Below are 23923 nucleotides of genomic sequence, written 5' to 3' on the forward strand. Positions count from 1 at the left end.
AATAAGAAAATACTTCTCTAGAATTTAAGCCCACAGCCAACAGACAGTGCTAAGAGATCAGTTGACTGGAAGAACTGTTTCTCATAGAGTTGAATGTAAGTACAGTGCCTTGCGAAAGTATTCGGCCCCCTTGAACTTTGCGAACTTTTGCCACATTTCAGGCTTCAAACATAAAGATATAAAACTGTATTTTTTTGTGAAGAATCAACAAGTGGGACACAATCATGAAGTGGAACAACATTTATTGGATATTTCAAACTTTTTTAACAAATCAAAAACTGAAAAATTGGGCCTGCAAAATTATTCAGCCCCTTTACTTTCAGTGCAGCAAACTCTCTTCAGAAGTTCAGTGAGGATCTCTGAATGATCCAATGTTGACCTAAATGACTAATGATGATAAATACAATCCACCTGTGTGTAATCAAGTCTCCGTATAAATGCACCTGCACTGTGATAGTCTCAGAGGTCCATTAAAAGAGCAGAGAGCATCATGAAGAACAAGGAACACACAAGGCAGGTCCGAGATACTGTTATGAAGAAGTTTAAAGCCGGATTTGGATACAAAAAGATTTCCCAAGCTTTAAACATCCCAAGGAGCACTGTGCAAGCAATAATATTGAAATGGAAGGAGTATCAGACCACTGCAAATCTACCAAGACCTGGCCGTCCCTCTAAACTTTCAGCTCATACAAGGAGAAGACTGATCAGAGATGCAGCCAAGAGGCCCATGATCACTCTGGATGAACCTCAGAGATCTACAGCTGAAGTGGGAGACTCTGTCCATAGGACAACAATCAGTCGTATATTGCACAAATCTGTCCTTTATGGAAGAGTGGCAAGAAGAAATCTATTTCTTAAAGATATCCATAAAAAGTGTTGTTTAAAGTTTGCCACAAGCCACCTGGGAGACACACCAAACATGTGGAAGAAGGTGCTCTGGTCAGATGAAACCAAAATTGAACTTTTTGGCAACAATGCAAAACATTATGTTTGGCGTAAAAGCAAAACAGCTCATCACCCTGAACACACCATCCCCACTGTCAAACATGGTGGTGGCAGCATCATGGTTTGGGCCTGCTTTTCTTCAGCAGGGACAGGGAAGATGGTTAAAATTGATGGGAAGATGGATGGAGCCAAATACAGGACCATTCTGGAAGAAAACCTGATGGAGTCTGCAAAAGACCTGAGACTGGGACGGAGATTTGTCTTCCAACAAGACAATGATCCAAAACATAAAGCAAAATCTACAATGGAATGGTTCAAAAATAAACATATCCAGGTGTAAGAATGGCCAAGTCAAAGTCCAGACCTGAATCCAATCGAGAATCTGTGGAAAGAACTGAAAACTGCTGTTCACAAATGCTCTCCATCCAACCTCACTGAGCTCGAGCTGTTTTGCAAGGAGGAATGGGAAAAAATGTCAGTCTCTCGATGTGCAAAACTGATAGAGACATACCCGCATAGTGCGATGCGGGTGGACCGAGTTTAATGGCGTCATGAAAAAGGGATGCGTGATTGTGTCTGGGGAGAGCATTAGTGAAGATCTTTGAAGGAGACACCGGTGGCACTCTCCGAGGGAGAGTGAGGGAAATTCCTGTCTGACTAAAGACTACGTGGACCCGCCCTGACCAGACCTCCACTAACGATTGCCTGGGGGAACACACCACATTCATGAATCTGAACAGGACAACCAACCGAATTTCAGTAAGTCAATTTAAACATGAATTTGTAGGGAAAATAAAAGCAGTGACAAGGATCCTAAATCGCTGAGAGGGGATTTGGCATTGGCAGTACTTTTTGTAGGCACAGATGAAACGTCTATGTAGCCTGAGCGCTATGAGTTGTGAAAATAGAGAAGTGAGAGCTGAATACTGTATTTGGATAATACGCTTCAATATATAATGTTTTCTAGGGGTTCCGATATATGGATTCTGTGAAGATATGAAGAAAAAAAAACATTTGAGAAATTGTATGTCTGTATAATCGATTACTGGAGATTTGATAAAGTAATAATAATAATAATATTATACAAACTTGCATATCTAAACTTAGACGTATGTATGTAAGGGGTGAGAAAAGTATTCTGAGTTGGTCCCGTTATGGATAATTTGATAGAGATTGGTTATAGTATATCCAGTAAATGTTGGAGTGGATTAAAACACTAATGATTAAAGAGTGGTGGGAGGACAGTGGCCTCCCTTTTAACAGAAGTGATCATGTTTTGTCTATAATCTTTTACTTCTTGCTCACCTGATAAAGTAACGTTAGACGGAGAGATTGTAAAGGGAAACAAGTATTTGAGGGGGATGAGACATGTACTGGGTGATGGTGATTGAGAGGGAGTATGAGTTAAAGTATGCAGATATGTAGTCAGTGAAAGTAACAAAGAAAGTGGGAAAGAAAGGAAATGGGAAGTTCATTGGAAAGTACAAATGGAAAGTAAATATTCAAATTGTTTATTGTTTGGACTGATTAAGATTGAACAAATGGTTTATTTTCTCCATTAGGAGAGGATGTGGTGTCCCTATCTCTCCCTTTGAAATGTTTCCCATTTATTTAACCAGCAATGTTGTTGTTTTGTGATTCATGTGATTCATGTGTCAAAGGGGGGATTACTAGTCCCCTGAGGCTTTTTGGTTAAATATGCAAATGGATTTGTTGACATACCTGCCTGTAAAAGGAAGAAGTGTATCAAATGATATATGCAGAAGTGTATTGCTGTTTGTTTTGTTTGTTCTGTTTCTGTCTTGCTTTAATATAAATCTCACCAGATTGGGTCTGGTGGATGGTCGAGATTTCTCTATAAGAATTAGCCATCTAACTCCCTAACCATGTAGCTCTGCGGTGAGGTCGTCAATATGATTGGGTGGTATAAGCCATTTTGAAAATAATTCAACTGTTATTCTCTTTGACATGTGTCTTACAAATTTGTATTAATAATATTGGTAGAAGTAACAATTTGTCATACAGTAAATTATTTGTCTGGATTTCTTGAATCAGAAATGCCCTAAACTAAACTGTTGTTCTGGTCGATCCTCTCTCGAGGTTATGGCGAAGGTGACCACAGATGGTATTTATATGCATGAAAGGGATAATTTGGCCGAGAACAGTGTGGATCTCAAACCCCTCCCCTCTGACCGGCTGAAGAAATGGCGAAAATGGCATTCATTATGGTCCCTCACCACTTCTATCGTGAGACCTGAGACCGAGCCAGCAACCTGTACACAGTATCTGGTGGAGCGAGCATTGGGAGAGAACCATTCCAAACATCTCTCATGTTACTGGTATAACTGATTGGCAAATGGACAAGACAGAATGGATGGTAAAGGTGGTGGTGGCCCAAGTGAGACATTAGTCTGTTTGGGAAAGTCCAATTATGCCTCAGACATTGAAATCGGGACTTTATCATGGGCCATCCACTTTGAACATGTGTGCCATTGGGCAGTGGTGTAAAGTACATAAGTAAAAATATGGGGTATTTGTACTTTACTTTACTATTGATATTTTTGACAACTTTTACTTTTACTCCACTATATTCCTGAAGAGAATAAGATACTTTTTACTCCTTACATTTTCCCTGACACCCAAAAGTACTTTTTACATTTTGAATGTTTAGCAGGACAGGAAAATTGTCTAATTTACACACTTATCAAGAGAACATCCCTGGTCATCCCTGCTTCTTTTCTTCTTATTGTGCCCCTGGCTAAAAACATGAAAATTGCGTTGTCTGGTTTGCTTATAATATATATATATATATATAATATATATAATATATTTTAAATGATACAGTGGGCTCAAATTACTGGCACCCCTGACTGACAATGCACAAACAATACTTAAACAATATAATAATATATAAACTCAAAACACCAATATGTGAGAAATACTGTACTTTATTTCAATGGAACCAACTAAAATCTTTAGTCTAAAATCTTTAAATATTTAGTCAGCCACCAATTGTGCAAGTTCTCCCACTTAAAAAGATGAGAGAGGCCTGTAATTTTCATCATAGGTACACTTCAACTATGACAGACAAAATGAGGGGGAATAATCCAGAAAATCATATTGTAGGATTTTTAATTAATTTATTTGCAAATTATGGTGGAAAATAAGTATTTGGTCAATAACAAAAGTTTATCTCAATACTTTGTTATATACCCTTTGTTGGCAATGACAGAGGTCAAACGTTTTCTGTAAGTCTTCACAAGGTTTTCACACACTGTTGCTGGTATTTGTCCCATTCCTCCATGCAGATCTCCTCTAGAGCAGTGATGTTTTGACTTTCAATTCCCTCCAAAGATTTTCTATGGGGTTGAGATCTGGAGACTGGCTAGGCCACTCCAGGACCTTGAAATGCTTCTTACGAAGCCACTCCTTCGTTGCCCGGGCGGTGTTTTTGGGATCATTGTCATGCTGAAAGACCCAGCCACGTTTCATCTTTAATGCCCTTGCTGATGGTAGGCTCTCTGCAGGTCATTCACTAGGTCCCCCTGTGTGGTTCTGGGATTTTGCTCACCGTTCTTGTGATCATTTTGACCCCACGGGGTTAGATCTTGCGTGGAGCCCCAGATCGAGGGATATTATCAGTGGTCTTGTATGTCTTCCATTTCCTAATAATTGCTCCCACAATTGATTTCTTCAAACCAAGCTGCTTACCTATTGCAGATTCAGTCTTCCCAGCCTGGTGCAGGTCTACAATTTTGTTTCTGGTGTCCTTTGACAGCTCTTTGGTCTTGGACATAGTGGAGTTTGGAGTGTAACTGTTTGAGGTTGTGGACAGGTGACTTTTAAACTGATAACAAGTTCAAACAGGTGCCATTAATACAGGTAACGAGTGGAGGACAGAGGAGCCTCTTAACTTCTTCGAGATAGGGGGCGCTCTTTTAATTTTTGGATAAAAAACGTTCCCGTTTTAAACAAGATATTTTGTCACGAAAAGATGCTCGACTATGCATGTAATTGACAGCTTTGGAAAGAAAAAACTGACGTTTCCAAGGCTGCAAAGATATTATCTGTGAGTGCCCCAGAACTAATGCTACAGGCGAAACCAAGATGAAATTTCATACAGGAAATGGTCCAGATTTTGAATGCCCTGTGTTCCAATGTCTCCTGATATGGCTGTGAATGCGCCAGGAATGAGCCTGCACTTTCTGTCGTTTCCCCAAGGTGTCTGCAGCATTGTGACGTATTTGTAGGCATATCATTGGAAGATTGACCATAAAAAGACTACATTTACCAGGTGTCCGCACGGTGTCCTCCGTCAAAATTATTGCGTAATCTCCAGGTCCATGCGAGTTCCATTTTCTTCAGAGGAGAAATCAAACTGCCACGAATGATTTATCATCGATAGATATGTGAAAAACACCTTGAGGATTGATTCTTGATGTTTCTGTCGATTGATTCTAAACAACGTTTGAACAAAACATGTTTCTGTAATATTTTTGGAAAAACTGAACATTTGCTATCTAACTGAGAGTTAATTTCTGGAAAAAATGTTTTATTTGAATGCTTTTCTTGTTTTTTGTGAAAATGTTGCTTTGAATGCTAGGTTTTTATGCTAGGCTATCAATACTCTTAAAAATGCTTGTTTAGCTATGGTTCAACAAAAAATCTGAGATGACATTTGTCCTAAGCAGAGCTAATATAATTTCATTTCATTTGGAAAATAGTTAACATTTGAGCTATAATTACACTCCTGGATACAGGTTTTTTCCGTAGAGTGATGAACAAAACGGAGCGATTTGTCCTACACAAATAATATTTTTGGAAAAACTGAACATTTGCTATCTAACTGAGAGTCTCCTCATTGAAAACATCTGATACGGGATTGCTCGTCGCAACAGGTTAAAGAAGAAGTTACAGGTCTGTGAGAGCCAGAAATCTTGCTTGTTTGTAGGTGACCAAATACTTATTTTCCACCATAATTTGCAAATAAATTCATAAAAAATCCTACAATGTGATTTCTGGATTTTTTTTCTCATTTTGTCTGTCATAGTTGAAGTGTACCTATGATGAACATTATAGGCCTCTCTCATATTTTTAAGTGGGAGAACTTGCACAATTGGTGGCTGACTAAATACTTTTTTGCCCCACTGTATATGGACGGAATTAATCGAACAAAAGGACCATTTGCGATGTTTATGGGACATATTGGAGTGCCAACAGAAGAAGCTCGTCAAAGGTAAGGCATGATTTATATTTTTATTTCTGCGTTTTGTGTCGCGCCTGCAGGGTTGAAATGTTTTCTCTCTTTTGTTTACGGAGGTGCTATCCTCAGATAATAGCATCTTTTGCTTTCCCTGAAAAGCCGTTTTGAAATCTGACATGTTGGCTGGATACACAACACGTGTAACTTTAATTTAGTATCTTACATGTGTGATTTCATGAAAGTTAGATTTTTATAGGAATTTATTTGAATTTGGTGCTCTGCATTTTCTCTGGCTTTTGGCCAAGTGGGACGCTAGCGTCCCACATAACCCAAAGATATGGTTGGTTCCATTGAAACATTAATAAAGTACAGTATTTCTCACATATTGGTATTTTGAGTTTCTCTATAATTATATTGTTTATATTTGTTTAAGAATTGTTTGTGCATTGCCAGTCAGGGGTACCAGTAATTTTGGAGCCCACTGTATATACTTTTACTTTTGATACTTACTGTAAGTACATTAAAAAACAAATATTTTCAGACTTTTACTTAAGTAGTATTTTACTGGGTGACTTTCACATGAGTCATTTTCTTTCAAGGTATCTTGAAAATGGTGTACTTATTCCACCACTGCCATTGGGAAGATGAACTGTAAAGCTATCTGAAGAAGAAAATGAAGAGACGCCAGGGAGGGAAAGGGGGATATCTAGTCAGTTGTACAACTGAATGCATTCAACTGAATTGTGTTTTCGGCATTTAACCCAACCCCTCTGAATCAGAGAGGTGTGGAGGGCTGCCATAATCAACATCCACAGCGCTCAGAGGACAGTGGGTTAACTGTCTTGCTCATAACAACATATTCTTACCTTGTCAGCTCTGGGATTCGATCCAGCAACCTTTCTGTTACTGGCCCAAAGCTCTAACCACTTGGCAAGGGAGGGGGTTGGTCAACTGTGCCCTTAATTGATTGAGACAGGTCCAAAATCAATTATTTGGGGTATCAAGTTGATTGTGGAGGTCTACACACTGCGAAATGTATAGTAATTTAGACTAGGAATGCATTGAGATACTGATCTGTAATTATGACCGTGATGAGAAAAGTTAATGTTAGAATTATGGATAACTATACTGTTTGTTAAAGTAAATTTAGGGGTGAACCAGCCAGGACTAAGCATTTTTAGGACTAAGCAAATCAAATTGTATTTGTCACATGTACCGAATACAACAGATGTAGGTAGTAGACCTTACAGTGAAATGCTTACTTACAAGTCCTTAAAGCTTGGTCGCAATGGGTCTTCCAAATGGACAATAACCCCGAGCATACTTCCAAAGTTGTGGCAAAATGGCTTAAACAATTTAAAGGCGATGCTACCAAATACTAATTGAGTGTATGTAAACTTCTGACCCAATGGGAATATGATGAAATAAATAAATGCTGAAATAAATAATTCTCTCTACAATTATTTTGACATTTCACATTCTTAAAAGAAAGTGGTGATCCTAACTGACCTAAAACAGGAAATTTTAACTAGGATTAAATGCCAGGAATTGTGAAACTGAGTTTAAATGTATTTGGCTAAGGTGTATGTTAACTTCCAACTTCAAGTGCACATGTGGGTAGAGTTATTATAGTGACTATGCCTAGATAAGTAACAGAGAGTAGCAGCAGCGTAAAAGAGGGGAGAGGGGGGGGGGGCAATGCAAAAATTCTGGGTAGTCATTTGATTAGATGTTCAGTAGTCTTATGGCTACGGGGTAGAAGCTGTTTAGAAGCCTCTTGGACCTAGAGTTGGCACTCCTGTACCTCTTGCTGTGCGGTAGTAGAAAGAACAGTCTATGACTAGGGTGGCTGTAGTCTGCCAATTTTAGGGCCTTCCTCTGACACCGCCTGGTATAGAGGTCCTGGATGGCAGAAAGCTTGGCCCAAGTGATGTACTGGGCTGTACGCACTACCCTCTGTAGTGCCTTGCGGTTGGAGGCCGGGCGGTTGCCATATCAGGCAGTGATGCAACCAGCCAGGATGCTCTCCCTTACCTACATGTACAAATTACCTCAACTAACTTGTACCCCCACACATTTACTCGGTACCGGGCCCCCTGTATATCGCCTCGTTATTGTTATGTAATTCTACTGTGTTACTTTTTATTTTTACTTTAGTTTATTTTGTAAATATTCTATTTCTTGAACTGAACTGCACTGTTGGTTAAGGGCTTGTAAGTAAGCATTTCACAGTTCACTGTTGTATTCGGTGCATGTGACAAATCACATTTGATTTGATTTGACACTCCTCCACCGAACTGACTGCCTTCCACTGTGTTCTGGGTTAACAGCCAGTCTTGGCTCAGTGGACTCCAAGAGAGACCAAAGCTCCTGTGGTGGACGAGTGGTTCAGGCATTCAGACGAGGTATGGAACAATGTCCACATGAGACTCCAGCCCACCATCAGAAAGAGCAGGCAAACTGCCACCGCAGTGAGACTCCTGTTTTCCATCCTGGTGAACATGTCTGGCTCTCCACCAGGAACCTCCCGCTCCGCCTACCCTGTAAGAAGCTGAGTCCCCGGTTCGTGGGGCCGTTCAAGGTCCTCCGGAGGGTCAACAAGGTAACTTACAGATTACAACTCCCCACTAAGTAACGGATCTCACCATCTTTTCCTCCTCAGGCTGGTGGTTCCTGGCCCTCTGGCTGATGCCGTCCCCAATGACATCCCTCAGCCTCCCTTGGACATCGAGGGGTGCTCCGTCTATGCTATCAGATCACTCCTGGACTCCCGATGTCGTGGGGATCGGCTCCAGTAACTGGTGGTCTGGGAGGGGTAAGATCCAGAGGAGCAGTGTTGGGTTCCGGTGGATGACATTCTAGATCCCAACATCATCCAAGAATTCCACCTCGGGTCCGTCCTCCTGGCCGGCATCGTCCTCTCCAGTACTCGACGTTGCAGGTTTACTAACCACCTGTCTTGGCAACCATCTTTACGTACACCTGCGTCTCATCAGTCACACCTGGACTTCATTTCTCCCTTGATTAATGACCCTTTATATAGCACTCTTTTGTTATCAGTCAGCAGGTAGTATTGTTTGTGTTTCCATGTCAGACGCTTCTCTTGTTTTGTATCGCTCATTGTTATTAAACTCCCTAACTACACCTGCTTCCCGACTCCCTGCGCCTACATTACATACGCTGAGGAACACCGATCTGAAATGAATTTGATCCACAGTTTGCCACCAGCAATTTGACCTATGTAACCTTTGAACCTAGAAACAAGCTGCTTTCTGCACGGGAAGGGTGCAACCAAGCCGATCACTTAGATATACCGTAAGTATGATCTGAAGTAAATTGGAAGTAAATTTGACATTGATCTTTGTGCTAGAGATAAATGTGCAGTAGAGCTTTACCAATGATGATCACAAGGATATAAGTATGTTTTCCCTGTGATGTTCAGAGGCAGAGGTACAGTGATCCGAAGTTTGGCAAAACAAATGCAAAAAATGTCATAATCTGATTGAATTACGACTTTGGTACAGTAATCAAACATTTGGCTATACATTTTGAACAGTTGGGACGATCAACTCAGGGGAAAAGGCATATGAAAGAGGACATTCTCAGCTACCAGAAAATACATTTTGGCAGGGTAAAATCATATATTTATGATCTTGATGTACTTACCGTGTGGGTCAAATTAACTCGGAACATAAACGGTGTCGGCCAAATCGAACATAAGGGAAGAGCTAGTACGCATCTACTCACTTGAGGGTGGTCATCTCGGTGAGCGATGGCTGTGTGGCCTTCAGGTAGCTGGCCCGGCGTGCCTGCACCTTTGGCGAGGGCTTGGGGCTGCAGTCTGAGTCACCGCTGTCTTCTTCTGCCATGGCCTTGATGTAGCTGCCGCTGCGCATCCGCCGACATGGGATCTCCTCATCCTTCCCCAGGGGCGAGAATCCCCCACTCCACTCGTCCTGGGGCACCTGTGGGCCGAAGACCGTGAGAACATGCCAGTGACCGTTGTCAGAGCGATGACCCACTCACAACACCCAACTCTGAACCCTGGCTGAACCCTGTCCCAGCCAATCCCAGCCCGGGAATAGGATTGTCCAAAGAATGCTCTATACCCACCCAGCCGCCAACCGCTGAACTCTGCATGGGGTGTATTAGAACCATACCAAATAGAGTGTAGAGACCAGAGGCCCTCCTTTGTGCTGCTCCCAGTCGCATATCAAACTGAGGAGTGAACTGTTTGGACTGAAATGTCTAAACTCTCCAACCCTGTCTGTCTGTCTTAATGAATGTGTAAAAAGAGGCAGGCAAAGAAGACATCTCCGCCTCGGTGAAAAAGGGAGAGAATAAACAAAGGAAGTTGTGTTCTGCCCCAGCGCTGCTGGTCTCCAGTGTGAGTGGCTTTTAGGGGGGGTTGATGTGGAGGCGAAAGGCAGAGAGGAGCACTACGGAGAGAAGATTGCATCCCAAATGGCCTATAGGGCTCTGGATAAAAGTAGTGCACTATATAGGGAATAGGGTGTCATTTAGAATAGAAGCAGAGTGTCTGAATAATCAATGGCATGAGAATCATTCAACAGGCCGTTTACTAGGGAGACAACTCGTTTTTGACCTCAGGGTTAACAAGCGAAAACGCCAAAGAGAGAGAATATCTAGGAACTGGTGAGGACTCGAATGACACCAATTATATGCCACAAGTGTCAACTCATCCTACGTCATGGTATGTCATCAGAAGTGCCCACTTCATTTGAGGGCTGAGGAGAGAGGGTGTGTCTTTTACATGTTTGGAATGCAGCCAATGTCTCTTGTCATCTAAAACAGAAACAAACATAACACCCTGCCAAATAAAGCTAAAGTATTACACAAACAGAAGCACTGTACGGCCATCTACATTCGAGAGGTTCAATACACTGCCGAGGAACTTTGACCCTGGGAGGAGATTGGCTGAGTGTCTGTGTGTGTGTGTGTGTGTGTGTGTGTGTGTGTGTGTGTGTGTGTGTGTGTGTGTGCATGCGTGCGTGTGTGAATGGGGACAACTGTAAGTGTGTGTGAACGGCGAGATGCGGAAAACAAGATCACATCGCAGCAGGAGAATTAAACAACATGTCACTCCAAATCGAAAAAGAAGTTCTGCTTCTTTTTCGAATTTCAAAAGTGCTCGCCTGTGAAAAGTGTCCTGTCTCTTCTTTGACAGTGCTTCTTTTTTTCTTCCCTCGCTCTGTTAAAGAAAGAGAGCGGCAGCTTTTTTTCAGGTCGGGACAGGAGGAATGCTGCTACTGCTGCAAGAACACCACCCGTCCTTGATCTGATCGATTGGAGAAGCTGTTAAAATGCATGGCTGCAAAGATCTCTCTCTTAGTCCTTCTTACTTTCTCTCTCTCTCTTCCAGTCTTTCCCTCTCCACACTGTCTCTATTTCCCTCTCTCTCCATGTCTCAGTGTCTCTCTCTGTGTATCCGTGTCTCTGTGTCTCTGTGTCTCTCTCTCTCTCTCCGTGTCTCTTTCTGTCTGTCTGTCTGTCTGTCTGTCTGTCTGTCTGTCTGTCTGTCTGTCTCTCTGTCTGTCTTTCTCTCTCTCTCTCTCTCGTGTCTCTTTCTCTCTCTCTCCGTGTCTCTTTCTCTCTCTCTCTCTCTCTCTCTCCGTGTCTCTTTCTCTCTCTCTCCGTGTCTCTTTCTCTCTCTCTCCGTGTCTCTTTCTCTCTCTCCGTCTCTCTATGTCTCTCTCTCTCTTCATGCCTCTCTCCGTGTCTCTCTCGTTCTCCTATTATCTCTTAGTCCCTCTCTCTCTTTCTCTTCCTCGCCTCCCCCCGGGCTTCTGTTTGCAGTTCACCCAGTCAGATGAGGGGGATGTGTCCGAGTTGAATCATTTCCTCTTTCATCTTCTCCCAAACAAACAGAGAGCGAGAGAGAGAGAGAGCACAGTGGTGCCACCAGGCTCAGGGATATGTGCTTTTCTCCACTTTGCATTCATTCTGTTCCCCTCTCTCTGATCTTACGTCAGCAGCCCGTTCAGTCTATGTCCACGTCCTGTGTATGGGGTCATGCTGATTTCCAAGTAAATATACTGCATGCAGTGATTGTAAAAGATCAGCTTAAAGGCTAATCCAGTTGATAATATAAATAAGTAATGGCTCCACAAGCAATCCTTCCACATAGAAATCCACAAGCACAAACACAGTAATTTCAGCACCCAGAACCAAAGCAGCTACAAGGCTGTCACAGGACATTACAAAAAACACATACATGTAATGATGTAAAGGACATGAGACAAATGAAATGGGGTCCACAACCTGGGATGATATGGAACAGGATGCATCAACTTAAAGGTGCGGAGGATGACGTCTCACATTCAACACAAATGAGAACGTCTCACATTCAACACATGAGGACACCTAACATTCAACACAAATTATGTCTCACATTCAACACAAATGAGAACGTCTCACATTCAACACATGAGGACACCTAACATTCAACACAAATGAGGATGTGTCACATTAAACATTTTTTGGTCCCCAAAGAGTGGCTGATAGAGAGAGAGAGATTAAGTCTGCTCCTCCTTACCTCCTCTCCTCTCCCCTTCTCCATCTCTGTCTCTGTCTCAAGGGACAGTGGACATACAGGGGACCAGGGGTCTCCACACACACATATGAGTCTCTGGTAGGACATGGATGGATGGATGGATATGGAGGTGTGAAGTTGGGAGTTCTGGAGAAGAAGAAGAGTTGTTGTCATACCTGGAGGAATTGAAAGGTTGGCCGGCCCCCCTGCTGGCAGGTCTCAGCCTTGACAAGGGCTTTGTCCAGGTTGACCGATGCCTTCTGGTAGACCTCCCTTGCCCTGCTGACCGTCAGTGTGGATGACCAAGAGCTCTTCTTCAGCAGCTGGCCAGTTCCGTCCATGCCCGTGCCCAGTCCTGGCAACCCGGCGCACGTAGAACACTTGACGTCATTGTTGCTCCGCGACGTCTTCAGTGAGTGGGCGCTGATGGTGTTGTACTGCTCCATGAAGTACTGTGACTGGGACTTCTCTGGGTGGCGGCCCATGGTCATCACCCCAGAGGGCATGCCTCCCGGGCTGGGGCTGTGGTGATGGTACAGGCACATCTCACGGTCCAGGGTGTCGTCCGAGCTCCAGTAGCCTGAGATGGCCGAGCGCATCTTGGGCTCCGACCTACTGCGGTCTTTGCTCTTGCTGCGCTTGCTGCTGTGCTTCAGGGTGCCTGAATTGGAGGGCGGGTCGTCGGGGCTGGCCTTGCCCCCGTTCACCCTGCCCCCCGATGGGCCCTCCAGGGAGTGGGACTTGGTGAAAAGTTTCTGGACCGAGTGGACAAGATGGCGGATCCTTCCGGGGCTGTCGCTGCGCTGGTGCTCCACCGCTGTGCGCTTGTACTGCAGCGTGTGGTAGCCGTCGTGCCGCACCGGCGCCTGCCGCTCAAACTGCTCCAGAAGATTCGGTGGAATTCGGTTGTTGCTTCCTCCTCCTCCACCACCGCCCCCCTTAATGCTTCCCCCTTGGCCTCCGGTGTAAGGCACCACAGCACACTCATCCTTCAGTTCGTGGTGGGAGCTGTATTGTCTTCGGGGGAAGGTGCTGCTAGCCAGGTCAGGGTAGGGCCCGCACTCAGACTGGAAGGAGCTTCGCTGGGCATAGTACGGGTGGTCGGCCGGGTGGGCATCGCCTGGGTTCAGCAGGTAGGGCCGGGCTTGGCGCCCCAGGGTCATGGAGTCATAGGAGGGGTCACAGGTCACTGTGTGATGGTGTCTCCGGCTACTCGACAAGCCTTTCATAGTCATTGTCACAGATCAGGGTACAGACGCATCTAACAGCTGCGGAGGAAGTCCGGAACCCGGAGGGGCGCTAAAATAAGCTCTGTGGACACAGACAGACCCGGGCAGAACAGACAAACAGAGCGACAACAAAAAGAGACAAACAAAGAGACACAGAGCAAGAGGGAGAGAATTACTAGCGCACATATTTGCATAGGCTCTTAGCATAGTCATTGTCTAAAGCTGATGAGAATGTCTTTTGGCACTCCTCGGCAGACGAGAACCGACAGCGGTGTTGACACTGGTAGTCCTATTCATCTCTTTCCTCTGTCATTCAAGGCTATCTAAATATAGCAGTCGGTTCATTTTGCATGCATTTCCTGACTTCCGAATCGCTCCTCAAGCTTGTCTTCAAACATTTATGTTTGCTCTGGTGAATTTGATTACACCAGGGGGGAAAAAGAGACAGAGGGGGAGAAAAGCGGGGGTTGAGTTAGAGAATTAAAGTGTGAGTGAGAGGGAGCAAGAATAGTGCCCTTCAAGTTCCATCTCAGGCATATGCTTGAATTTAATACGGTAGATGGGTTTGTTTCCGCTAAGAAGAATGAGAGGGAGCAAGCTCCAATAAATAGTCAGGGAATAGTCACCCAATTACAGATAGATCAACTCAGCAAAAAAAGAAACGTCCCTTTTTCAGGACTCTGTCTTTCAAAGATAATTCGTAAAAAATCCTAATAACTTCACAGATCGTGATTGTAAAGGGTTTAAACACTGTTTCCAAATGCTTGTTCAATGAACCATAAACAATTCATGAACATGCACCTGTGGAACGGTTGTTAAGACACTAACAGCTTACAGACGGTAGGCGATTAAGGTCACAGTTATGAAAACTTAGGACACTAAAGAGGCCTTTCTACTGACTCTGAAATACACCAAAATAAAGATGCCCAGGGTCCCTGCTCATCTGCGTGAACGTGCCTTAGCCATGCTGCAAGGAGGCATGAGGACTGCAGATGTGGCCAGGGCAATACATTGCAATGTCCGTACTGTGAGACGCCTAAGACAGCGCTACAGGGAGACAGGACGGACAGCTGATCGTCCTCGCAGTGGCAGACCATGTGTAACAACATCTGCACAGGATCGGTACATCCGAACATTACACCTGCGGGACAGGTACAGGATGGCAGCAACAACTGCCCGAGTTACATCAGGAACGGACAATCCCTCCATCAGTGCTTAGACTGTCTGCAATAGTCTGAGAGAGGCTGGACTGAGGGCTTGCAGGCCTGTAGTAAGGCAGGTTCTCACCAGACATCACCGGCAACAATGTCGCCTATGGGCACAAACCCACCGTCTCTGGACCAGACAGGACTGGCAAAAATTGCTCTTCACTGATGAGTCATGGTTTTGTCTCACCAGGGGTGATGGTCGGATTTGCGTATATCGTCGATTGAATGAGCATTACACTGAGGACTGTACTCTGGAGCGGGATCAATTTGAGGTGGGGGGTCCGTCATGGTCTGGGGGCGGTGTGTCACAGCATCATCGGACTGAGCTTGTTGTCATTGCAGGCAATCTCAACGCTGTGCGTTACAGGGAAGACATCCTCCTCCCTCATGTGGTACCCTTCCTGCAGGCTCATCCTGACATGACCCTCCAGTATGACAATTCCACTAGCCATACTGCTCGTTCTGTGCGTGATTTCCTGCAAGACAGGAATGTCAGTGTTCTGCCATGGCCAGTGAAGAGCCCGGATCTTAATGCCATCTGGGACCTGTTGGATTGGAGGGTGAGGGCTAGGGCCATTCCCCCCAGAAATGTCCGGGAACTTGCAGGTGCCTTGGTGGAAGAGTGGGGTAACATCTCACAGGAAGAACTGGCAAATCTGGTTCAGTCCATGAGGAGGAGATGCACTGCAGTACTTAATGTAGCTGGTGGCCACATCAGATACTGACTGTTACTTTTCATTTTGACCCCCCCTCCTTTGTTCAGGGACACATTATTCAGTTTCTGTTAGTCACATGTCTGTGGAACTTGTTCAGCTTATGTCTCAGTTGTTGAATCTTGTTACGTTCATACAAATATTTACACACGTTAAGTTTGCTGAAAATAAACGCAGTTGACAGTGAGAGGAAGTTTCTTTTGTTGCTGTGTTTATATCCCTATGGGCCTATATTCACAAAATGTCTCAGAATAGGAGTGCTGATCTTGGATCTGGTCCTCCCTGTCCATATTATCCCATTCATTATCATCTAAAAGGGAAAACTGATCCTAGATCGTCACTTATTCTGAGACACTTTTAATATTGGTCCTGATCTAAGTCCTTCCAGTCATTTGAGCTGGGCCAGATTGCAGTATCTGCAGACAGAGTCCTGAGGCTCTACCTCTCCACTACCTCTTCCTCCAGACTAATGGGACTCTTCCTCCAGACTAATGGGCCTCTACAAGCCTGCAGAGCCTGGGTCACTGCAGCCAACAGGTAATAATAGCCCTTCCTCATATAGTGACATGAAAACAGTGGCATTCTTGAGGTCCTTTAACACCACCTTTAACACACAGAAACAGGATGCAGTATGCACAACCACACAGACAAATGCACGCACGCACGCACGCGCGCGCACACACACACACACACACACACACACACACACACAGACACACACAGACACAGACACAGACACACAGACACACACACACAGACACACACACACACACACACACACACACACACACACACACACACACACACACACACACACACACACACACACACACACACACACACACACACACAGGATGCTGGAGAGGGGAGGACGGCTCATAATAATGACTGGAATGAATGGAATAGTATCAAACACAAGGTGTTTGATGTGTCAATACCATTCCATTTACTCCATTTCAGACATTAATATGAGCATGTCCCAAATTAGGGTGTCACCAGCCACCTGAGATACACACACACACACACAGCTGCAAAAACTCCAACTGTCACTTAGTCCAATGGACTGGGAGGTGAGGATAATGGGAAAATAACAAGGGTGCAAGCACCCAGAGCAGAGCTCTGACAGAGCATAGCAGCACAGAGCGCCGAGGCTTAGCTAGCAGAGGGAATTCATTACAGCGATTTATAACACGCAACCAAAGGCCACTGAGGTAAATAAAAGCAAGCAAAAGAGGGGAGGAGACCCAGCTAGCAATGAGGAATCGGCCCAGAAGCTGCCTTCTTCCAGGGGGCCGGAACTGATTAAATCGGCCCAGAATCAGGTTTTGGACTCGGCCCGGAATCAAAATGAATGACGGCCCAGAATCGGCCCAAGTACATCGGGCCGTTTCCGTCTACCGGAATTCAGCCAACTTTGCTGGCATTTTACCAGAATTCCCCCACAAGCCGCCCAATGCAAATTTAAACAAACTCCCTAGCCCGCCACGGGAGTCGCTACAGCGCGATGCAAGAAAGACATCCAGGGCCGGAAAAACCCTCTTCTAACTCGGACAATGCTGGGCCAATTGTGCGACGTCTCATGGCTCTCCCGGTGGGGTCTCAAACCAGCATCTGTAGCAAAACAGTTTTCCCTGCGGTGCAGTGCCTTCAGTCACTGCGCCACTAGAGTGGCTCCGTCCACAAAGTTTTTCATGCTCATCAATTGCCTTGCACAAAGTATCAAAGTATTAAAATACTTCACAGGACTTGTATTTTTTTTGATCACAGAAACAATGAGAAAATATAGAAAAATAAATTGTGAAATGTTCACTATATAAAGCAGCCCATGTAATCTCATCTGCCAGACCCAGATAACTCACACCGGAATCGGCCTGAGCTCAATCCCCGCGTCCTAGCCATAAGTAATACTGCCGACCGACTCTCAGCCGGTTCGGCCCAGATCCACTGTGCTTGCTGGCGAAGGAGGAAAGAACAGTGCACTGGAGGAAACAAGTCAAACAACAAGAGAGACAGAAAACGGAGGAATGGAATTATATCAAAGCTGTTTAATAGGGTCTGTTGACAGTAGGGATTCATATTTTCCAGAAAATGTACCAAGTTTCAAAACCGGAATAATTCATATTTATCCCGGGAGTCCGGGGAAATACCGCATAAATTAAAGTGCCCAAATAGGAAGTTCCCACTTCAAAAGTTCAAAGCCAAGATATGGTCACTATGCCAGGGCTCTCCTCAAATAAGAGGGCTGCTGCGCCACCTTGCCTACACCACTATGTAAAGATTTCAGAGCAAATGAAACTGATATTTAGTAACCGCAGTATAACTATCTTTGATCGCCAATGACATTGTTGTGAATTATGAAACAGGCCGTTCATAAACTCAGAGCACTATCATGTTCCTCAATTAATTCAGCGCATTTCAGCAGTGGGCTATCTCGACCCGGAGCGCCCCTTGAAATAGTGTTGTGGAATCATACAAACTGCAGTCAAACAAAAGGAAAATGACCAAAGTTGCTGAGCTTGCTTGATAACGAATGACACTGAATGACAGAATATCTCCTATATTTGGTCGAATCGAGTTGATGGTAATACAGACAGCAGATTAGCTCACGAATAACGGGAAGAGAGATGAAAGAGAGATGAAGCGTGGACATACGTTTCAATATCAAGGTATCTTAACAGGGACCAACTCTCTTTTAAAATATTCATTGGGGCGGCAGGGTAGCCTAGTGGTTAGAGCGTTGGACTAGTAACCGGAAGGTTGTCGTTCTGCCCCTGAACAGGCAGTTAACCCACTGTTCCTAGGCCGTCATTGAAAATACGAATTTGTTCTTAACTGACTTGCCTAGTTAAATAAAGGTTAAAAACAATAAAAAATATATACTCTCATACCGTCTGTTGACCACACATTCTCTACCGAAGCTCTCATATCGGCAGCAAGTACGAGACAGCGCAAAAGCAGGGAAAATGCTATGATGGTATTTGTATAAGCATAGGCCAAACATGTGCTTCGACAATGCAACCTATGCATTACAGAATAAAGTTAGGAATTTTCAGCCTAGACACGAGTCAAGAGTTCGGGTTTACGTGGGATTGGTACTGGGTAGGAAAATAGCCTAGGCTCTAGGACAGGAGAAGGTTTTTTTTCTGTCTGTGACAGAGATGCCCATGCAGTGAACTGAGCATAAGCCTACCACATTTTGGTCTTGTCTGAAGAGTCACAATGACAGCTCAAAGAGGCATGCGTTCTTCTATAGGCTAGACTGTAGAGCTGTTCTGTAGGGTTTATTAACTGCATCTGGGTCCCTTGCGTAGTCCAGCAGTATCAATTATGCGTGTGCTTTGAATTTATGGCGACTTTGTGTGACGTAAATACGCTGGGCTAAAGGCTTCCATGCGACCACCTGTTTGTATACTGTGCTATTAAATTGAGCTAATCTGATGCTGCTCATTTTGTGTGTCTTGAACAATTGCATTAGTGCAAGATTGGGGTAAATGTTGTAATTTCCCAGGTCTTGCCATTTAATTTGTTTGGGAAATGTGAAGAGTGTTCCCGGGACAGTCCCTGGATCCCGGCTACCCAGGTTAAATCCCCAGTGTAGGGTACGTACATTATGCATGTGCTGCGTCCCAAATGGCACCCTAAACCCTACATATTAGGGCGGCAGCGTAGCCTAGTGGTTAGAGAAATTGGACTTGTAACTGAAAGGTTGCAAGTTTGAATCCCCAAGCTGACAAGGTACAAATCTGTCATTCTTCCCCTGAACAAGGCAGTTAACCCACTGTTCCTAGGCCGTCATTAAAAATAAGATTTTGTTCTTAACTGAATTGCCTAGTTAAATAAAGGTTAAACAAAAATATTGCACTTATTTTGACCAGGGTCCATATAGGCCCTTTGTACTATGTAGTGAATAGAATGCCATTTGGGACAAAGACAGTGTGTATATTGTGTTGTTTGAGGAATATGTGGAGGCTACATTACTTGAGGATGGACTGAACTGTTTGTGAACATTATGATGATATTTCAATTTCTGTGTAAGACAGAGGGATCAAATATCGCTTAGGCCGATAAGCATATTCTATTGAGAGAATACAAATGACATAGAACTATTTATCTCCACTAATTCCCAGCCCCCAGCCGCTATATTCGCAATGGTGAACACAGAAACAGTCACAGAACACACACACACACACACACACACACACACACACACACACACACACACACACACACACACACACACACACACACACACACACACACACAGAAGAAGCTCAGAGAGCACTTTATACACAGGAATTTGCAGTCGAGTGACAGAGATTCCTTTCTTAGCCTTTGGAGCACAGAATGTGGCCGAAATAAGAGAGAGGGCCTGGCGGCTATAGCCAGCCAATTTGTGACACAGCTGCCTAACAGTTACAAGTCTGCTCGGGATAATCTGGATCTGATGTTGGGTCATGTTGCCTTCCCTTCACTTCCCAACTGTCAGCTGTGCACTGCACACATCACAAGCTTCATCTGAGCGGTGGAGCTCCATCTTGAACGATGTTATGCTGCCACAATGTCTTATACTGTGCAGTACACCCCCACTATAGCAGGACCTGTTTCTGGTGTGTGTGTGTGTGTGTGTGTGTGTGTGTGTGTGTGTGTGTGTGTGTGTGTGTGTGTGTGTGTGTGTGTGTGTGTGTGTGTGTGTGTGTGTGTGTTGTGTGTGTGTGTGTGTGTGTGTGTGTGTGTGTGTGTGTGTGTGTGTGTGTGTGTGTGTGTGTGTGTGTGTGTGGATGTTGGGGACCAAAAGAATAGTAAAAGAACAAACATTTTACCAACTGGGGACATTTTGTTAGTCCCCAACAGTCTCAAAAGCTATTTCGAGGGGGTTTAGGGTTAAGGTTAGAATTAGCGTTAGGGTTAGAATTTAAGGATCGGACTCTTTTCTTCAATTTCTGCCTAAAATGACATACCCAAATCTAACTGCCTGTAGCTCAGGACGTGAAGCAAGGATATGCATATTCTTGATGCCACTTGAAAGGAAACACTTTGAAGTTTGTAGAACTGTGAAATTAATGTAGGAGAATATACATTAGATCTGGTAAAAGATAATACAAACAAAAAAACATGCAGTTTATTTTTTTCTCCCCCTAATCATATTTGAAATGCAAGAGCAAGACCATACAATTTGATAGGAGTTTATGTGTAATTTACATTTTGGCCGGCAGATGGCAGCAGTGTGTGTGCAAAGTTTCAGACTGATCCAGTGAAACATTACATTCCTACACTATATTTTGTAAGAAGTCTGCCAGGAGTTTGCCCAAATGTGCTAAATTGGTCAATTGATACATTTTCTATAGAGGACATATAAAAATGCTATGGTAATATTTTTTTTAGTTTACACACTCCCAGGAATGTCATACATGGATAATTAGTAAGCTTAGGGTAAGAGTACAGGTGAGGTGTAGGGTTAGAATGGGACTAAACAACCCACAAGGTTAGCTGTGGAAAACTCTGTGTGTGTGTGTGTGTGTGGTGTGATAGGAGCTCAGTGTTGGTAAGTTGTGTGGTTGCCTGTTGTATGCAGTTAACACTGAGTATTACACTTGTATGGCGCTGTAGTAATACAGATAGACAGTTACAGTATGTCCAACGCTGGAGCTGTGGCCATTTTAGGGCTCTCTGGTCGAGCTACTCTCATTATAACCCAATAAGACATCAGCTTTTTCCAACCGAGGATATGAGATGAGACAAGATCCTACTTTATTGTCTGTTCACATAAAAATCAGCTTTGCATCTACAACACTGCACAAAACAACCATGTACAGTTGAAGTCGGAAATGTACATACACCTTAGCCAAATACATTGAAACTCAGTTTTTCACAATTCCTGAAATTAAATCCTAGTAAAAATCCCCTGTCTTAGGTCAGTTAGGATCATCATTTTATTTTCAGAATGTGAAATGTCAGAATAATAGTAGAGAGAATGATTTATTTCAGCTTTTATTTCTTTCATCACATTCCCAGTGGGTCAGATGTTTACGTACACTCAATTAGTATTTGGTAGCATTGCCTTTAAATTGTTTAAACTTGGTACAAATGTTTCCGGTAGAATTCCACAAGTTTCCCACAATAAGTTGACAGAGCTGATGTAATTGAGCCAGGTTTGTAGGCCTCTTTGCTTGCACACGCTTTTCAGTTCTGCCCACAAAATGTGAAGTGCACCAGTCCGTCCCGCAGCAAAGCACCTCCACAACATGATGCTGCCACCCCCGTGCTTCACGGTTGGGATGGTGTTCTTCGGCTTGCAAGCCTCCCCCTTTTTCCTCCAAACATAACGATGGTCATTATGGCCAAACAGTTCTATTTTTGTTTCATCAGACCAGAGGACATTTCTCCAAAAAGTACAATCTTTGTCCCCATGTGCAGTGGCAAACGGTAGTCTGGCTTTTTTTATGGCAGTTTTGGAGCTGTGGCTTCTTCCTTGCTGAGCAGCCTTTCAGGTTACAGTGAGGGAAAAAAGTATTTGATCCCCTGCTGATTTTGTACGTTTGCCCACTGACAAAGAAATGATCCACAGATCATCCACAGATTTTCTATGTGATTAAGGTCTGGAGACTGGCTAGGCCACTCCAGGACCTTAATGTGCTTCCTCTTGAGCCACTCATTTGTTGCCTTTGCCGTGTGTTTTGGGTCATTGTCATGCTGGAATACCCATCCACGACCCATTTTCAATGCCCTGGCTGAGGGAAGGAGGTTCTCACCAAATATTTGACTGTACATGGCCCCGTCCATCATCCCTTTGATGCGGTGAAGTTGTCCTGTTCCCTTAGCAGAAAAACACCCCCAAAAGCATAATGTTTCCACCTCCATGTTTGACGGTGGGGGTGGTGTTCTTGGGGTCCTAGGCAGCATTCCTCCTCTTCCAAACACGGTGAGTTGAGTTGATTGACAAAGAGCTCCATTTCGGTCTCATCTGACCACAACACTTTCACCCAGTTGATCTCTAAATCATTCAGCTGTTCATTGGCAAACTTCAGACGGGCATGTACATGTGCTTTCTTGAGCAGGGGGACCTTGCGGGCTCTGCAGGATTTCAGTCCTTCACGGTGTAATGTGTTACCAATTGTTTTCTTGGTGACTATGGTCCCAGCTGCCTTGAGATCATTGACAAGATCCTCCCGTGTAGTTCTGGGCTGATTCCTCATCGTTCTCATGATCATTGCAACTCCACGAGGTGAGATCTTGCATGGAGCCCCAAGCCGAGGGAGATTGACAGTTCTTTTGTGTTTCTTCCATTTGCGAATAATCACACTAACTGTTGTCACCTTCTCACCAAGCTGCTTGGCGATGGTCTTGTAACCCATTCCAGCCTTGTGTAGGTCTACAATCTTGTCTCTGACATACTTCGAAAGCTCTTTGGTCTTGGCCATGGTGGAGAGTTTGGTTGATTGATTGCTTCTGTGGACAGGTGTCTTTTATACAGGTAACAAACTGAGATTAGGAGCACTCCCTTTAAGAGTGTGCTCTTAATCTCTTCTCGTTACCTGTATAAAAGACACCTGGGAGCCAGAAATCCTTCTGACTGAGAGGGGGTCAAATACTTACTTCCCTCATTAAGATGCAAATCAATTTATAACATTTTTGACATGCGTTTTTCTGGATTTTTTTGTTGTGATTCTGTCTGTCATTGTTCAAATAAACCTACCATTAAAATTATAGTCGGATCAATTCTTTGTCAGTGGGCAAACATACAAAATCAGCAGGGGATCAAATACTTTTCCCCCTCACTGTATGTCAATATAGGACTCGTTTTTACTGTGGATACAGATACTTTTGTACTTGTTTCCTCCAACATCTTCACAAGGTCCTTTGCTGTTGTTCTGGGATTGATTGATTGACTTTTCGCATCAAAGTACATTCATCTCCAGGAGACAGAACGCATCTCCTTCCTGATCGGTATGACGGTGTTTACACTTGTGTATTATTGTTTGTACAGATGAACGTGGTACCTTCAGGCGTGTGGAAATTGCTCCCAAGGACAAACCAGACTTGGATGATTTCTTTTGATTTTCCCATCATGTTAA

General features: G+C 44.0%; 1 protein-coding gene across 8 annotated transcripts in view; it reads right to left on the reverse strand.

Annotated features, from left to right (window-relative positions):
* dlgap1b (discs, large (Drosophila) homolog-associated protein 1b) overlaps positions 1-23923 on the reverse strand; it is a 273834-nt gene that overhangs the window by 123054 nt on the left and 126857 nt on the right. For all 8 annotated transcript variants that reach the window (XM_052506344.1, XM_052506334.1, XM_052506318.1 and 5 more), the window contains 2 exons: positions 12878-14012; positions 9896-10113 (listed from right to left, as the gene is read on the reverse strand). In XM_052506344.1, coding sequence (XP_052362304.1) covers positions 9896-10113; positions 12878-13936 — 1277 coding nt within the window. In that variant the 5' untranslated portion in view covers positions 13937-14012. The remainder of the gene's footprint in view (positions 1-9895; positions 10114-12877; positions 14013-23923) is intronic.

The sequence above is a fragment of the Oncorhynchus keta genome, chromosome 4 (assembly GCF_023373465.1).
Source record: "Oncorhynchus keta strain PuntledgeMale-10-30-2019 chromosome 4, Oket_V2, whole genome shotgun sequence".
Taxonomy (NCBI): Eukaryota; Metazoa; Chordata; class Actinopteri; order Salmoniformes; family Salmonidae; genus Oncorhynchus; species Oncorhynchus keta.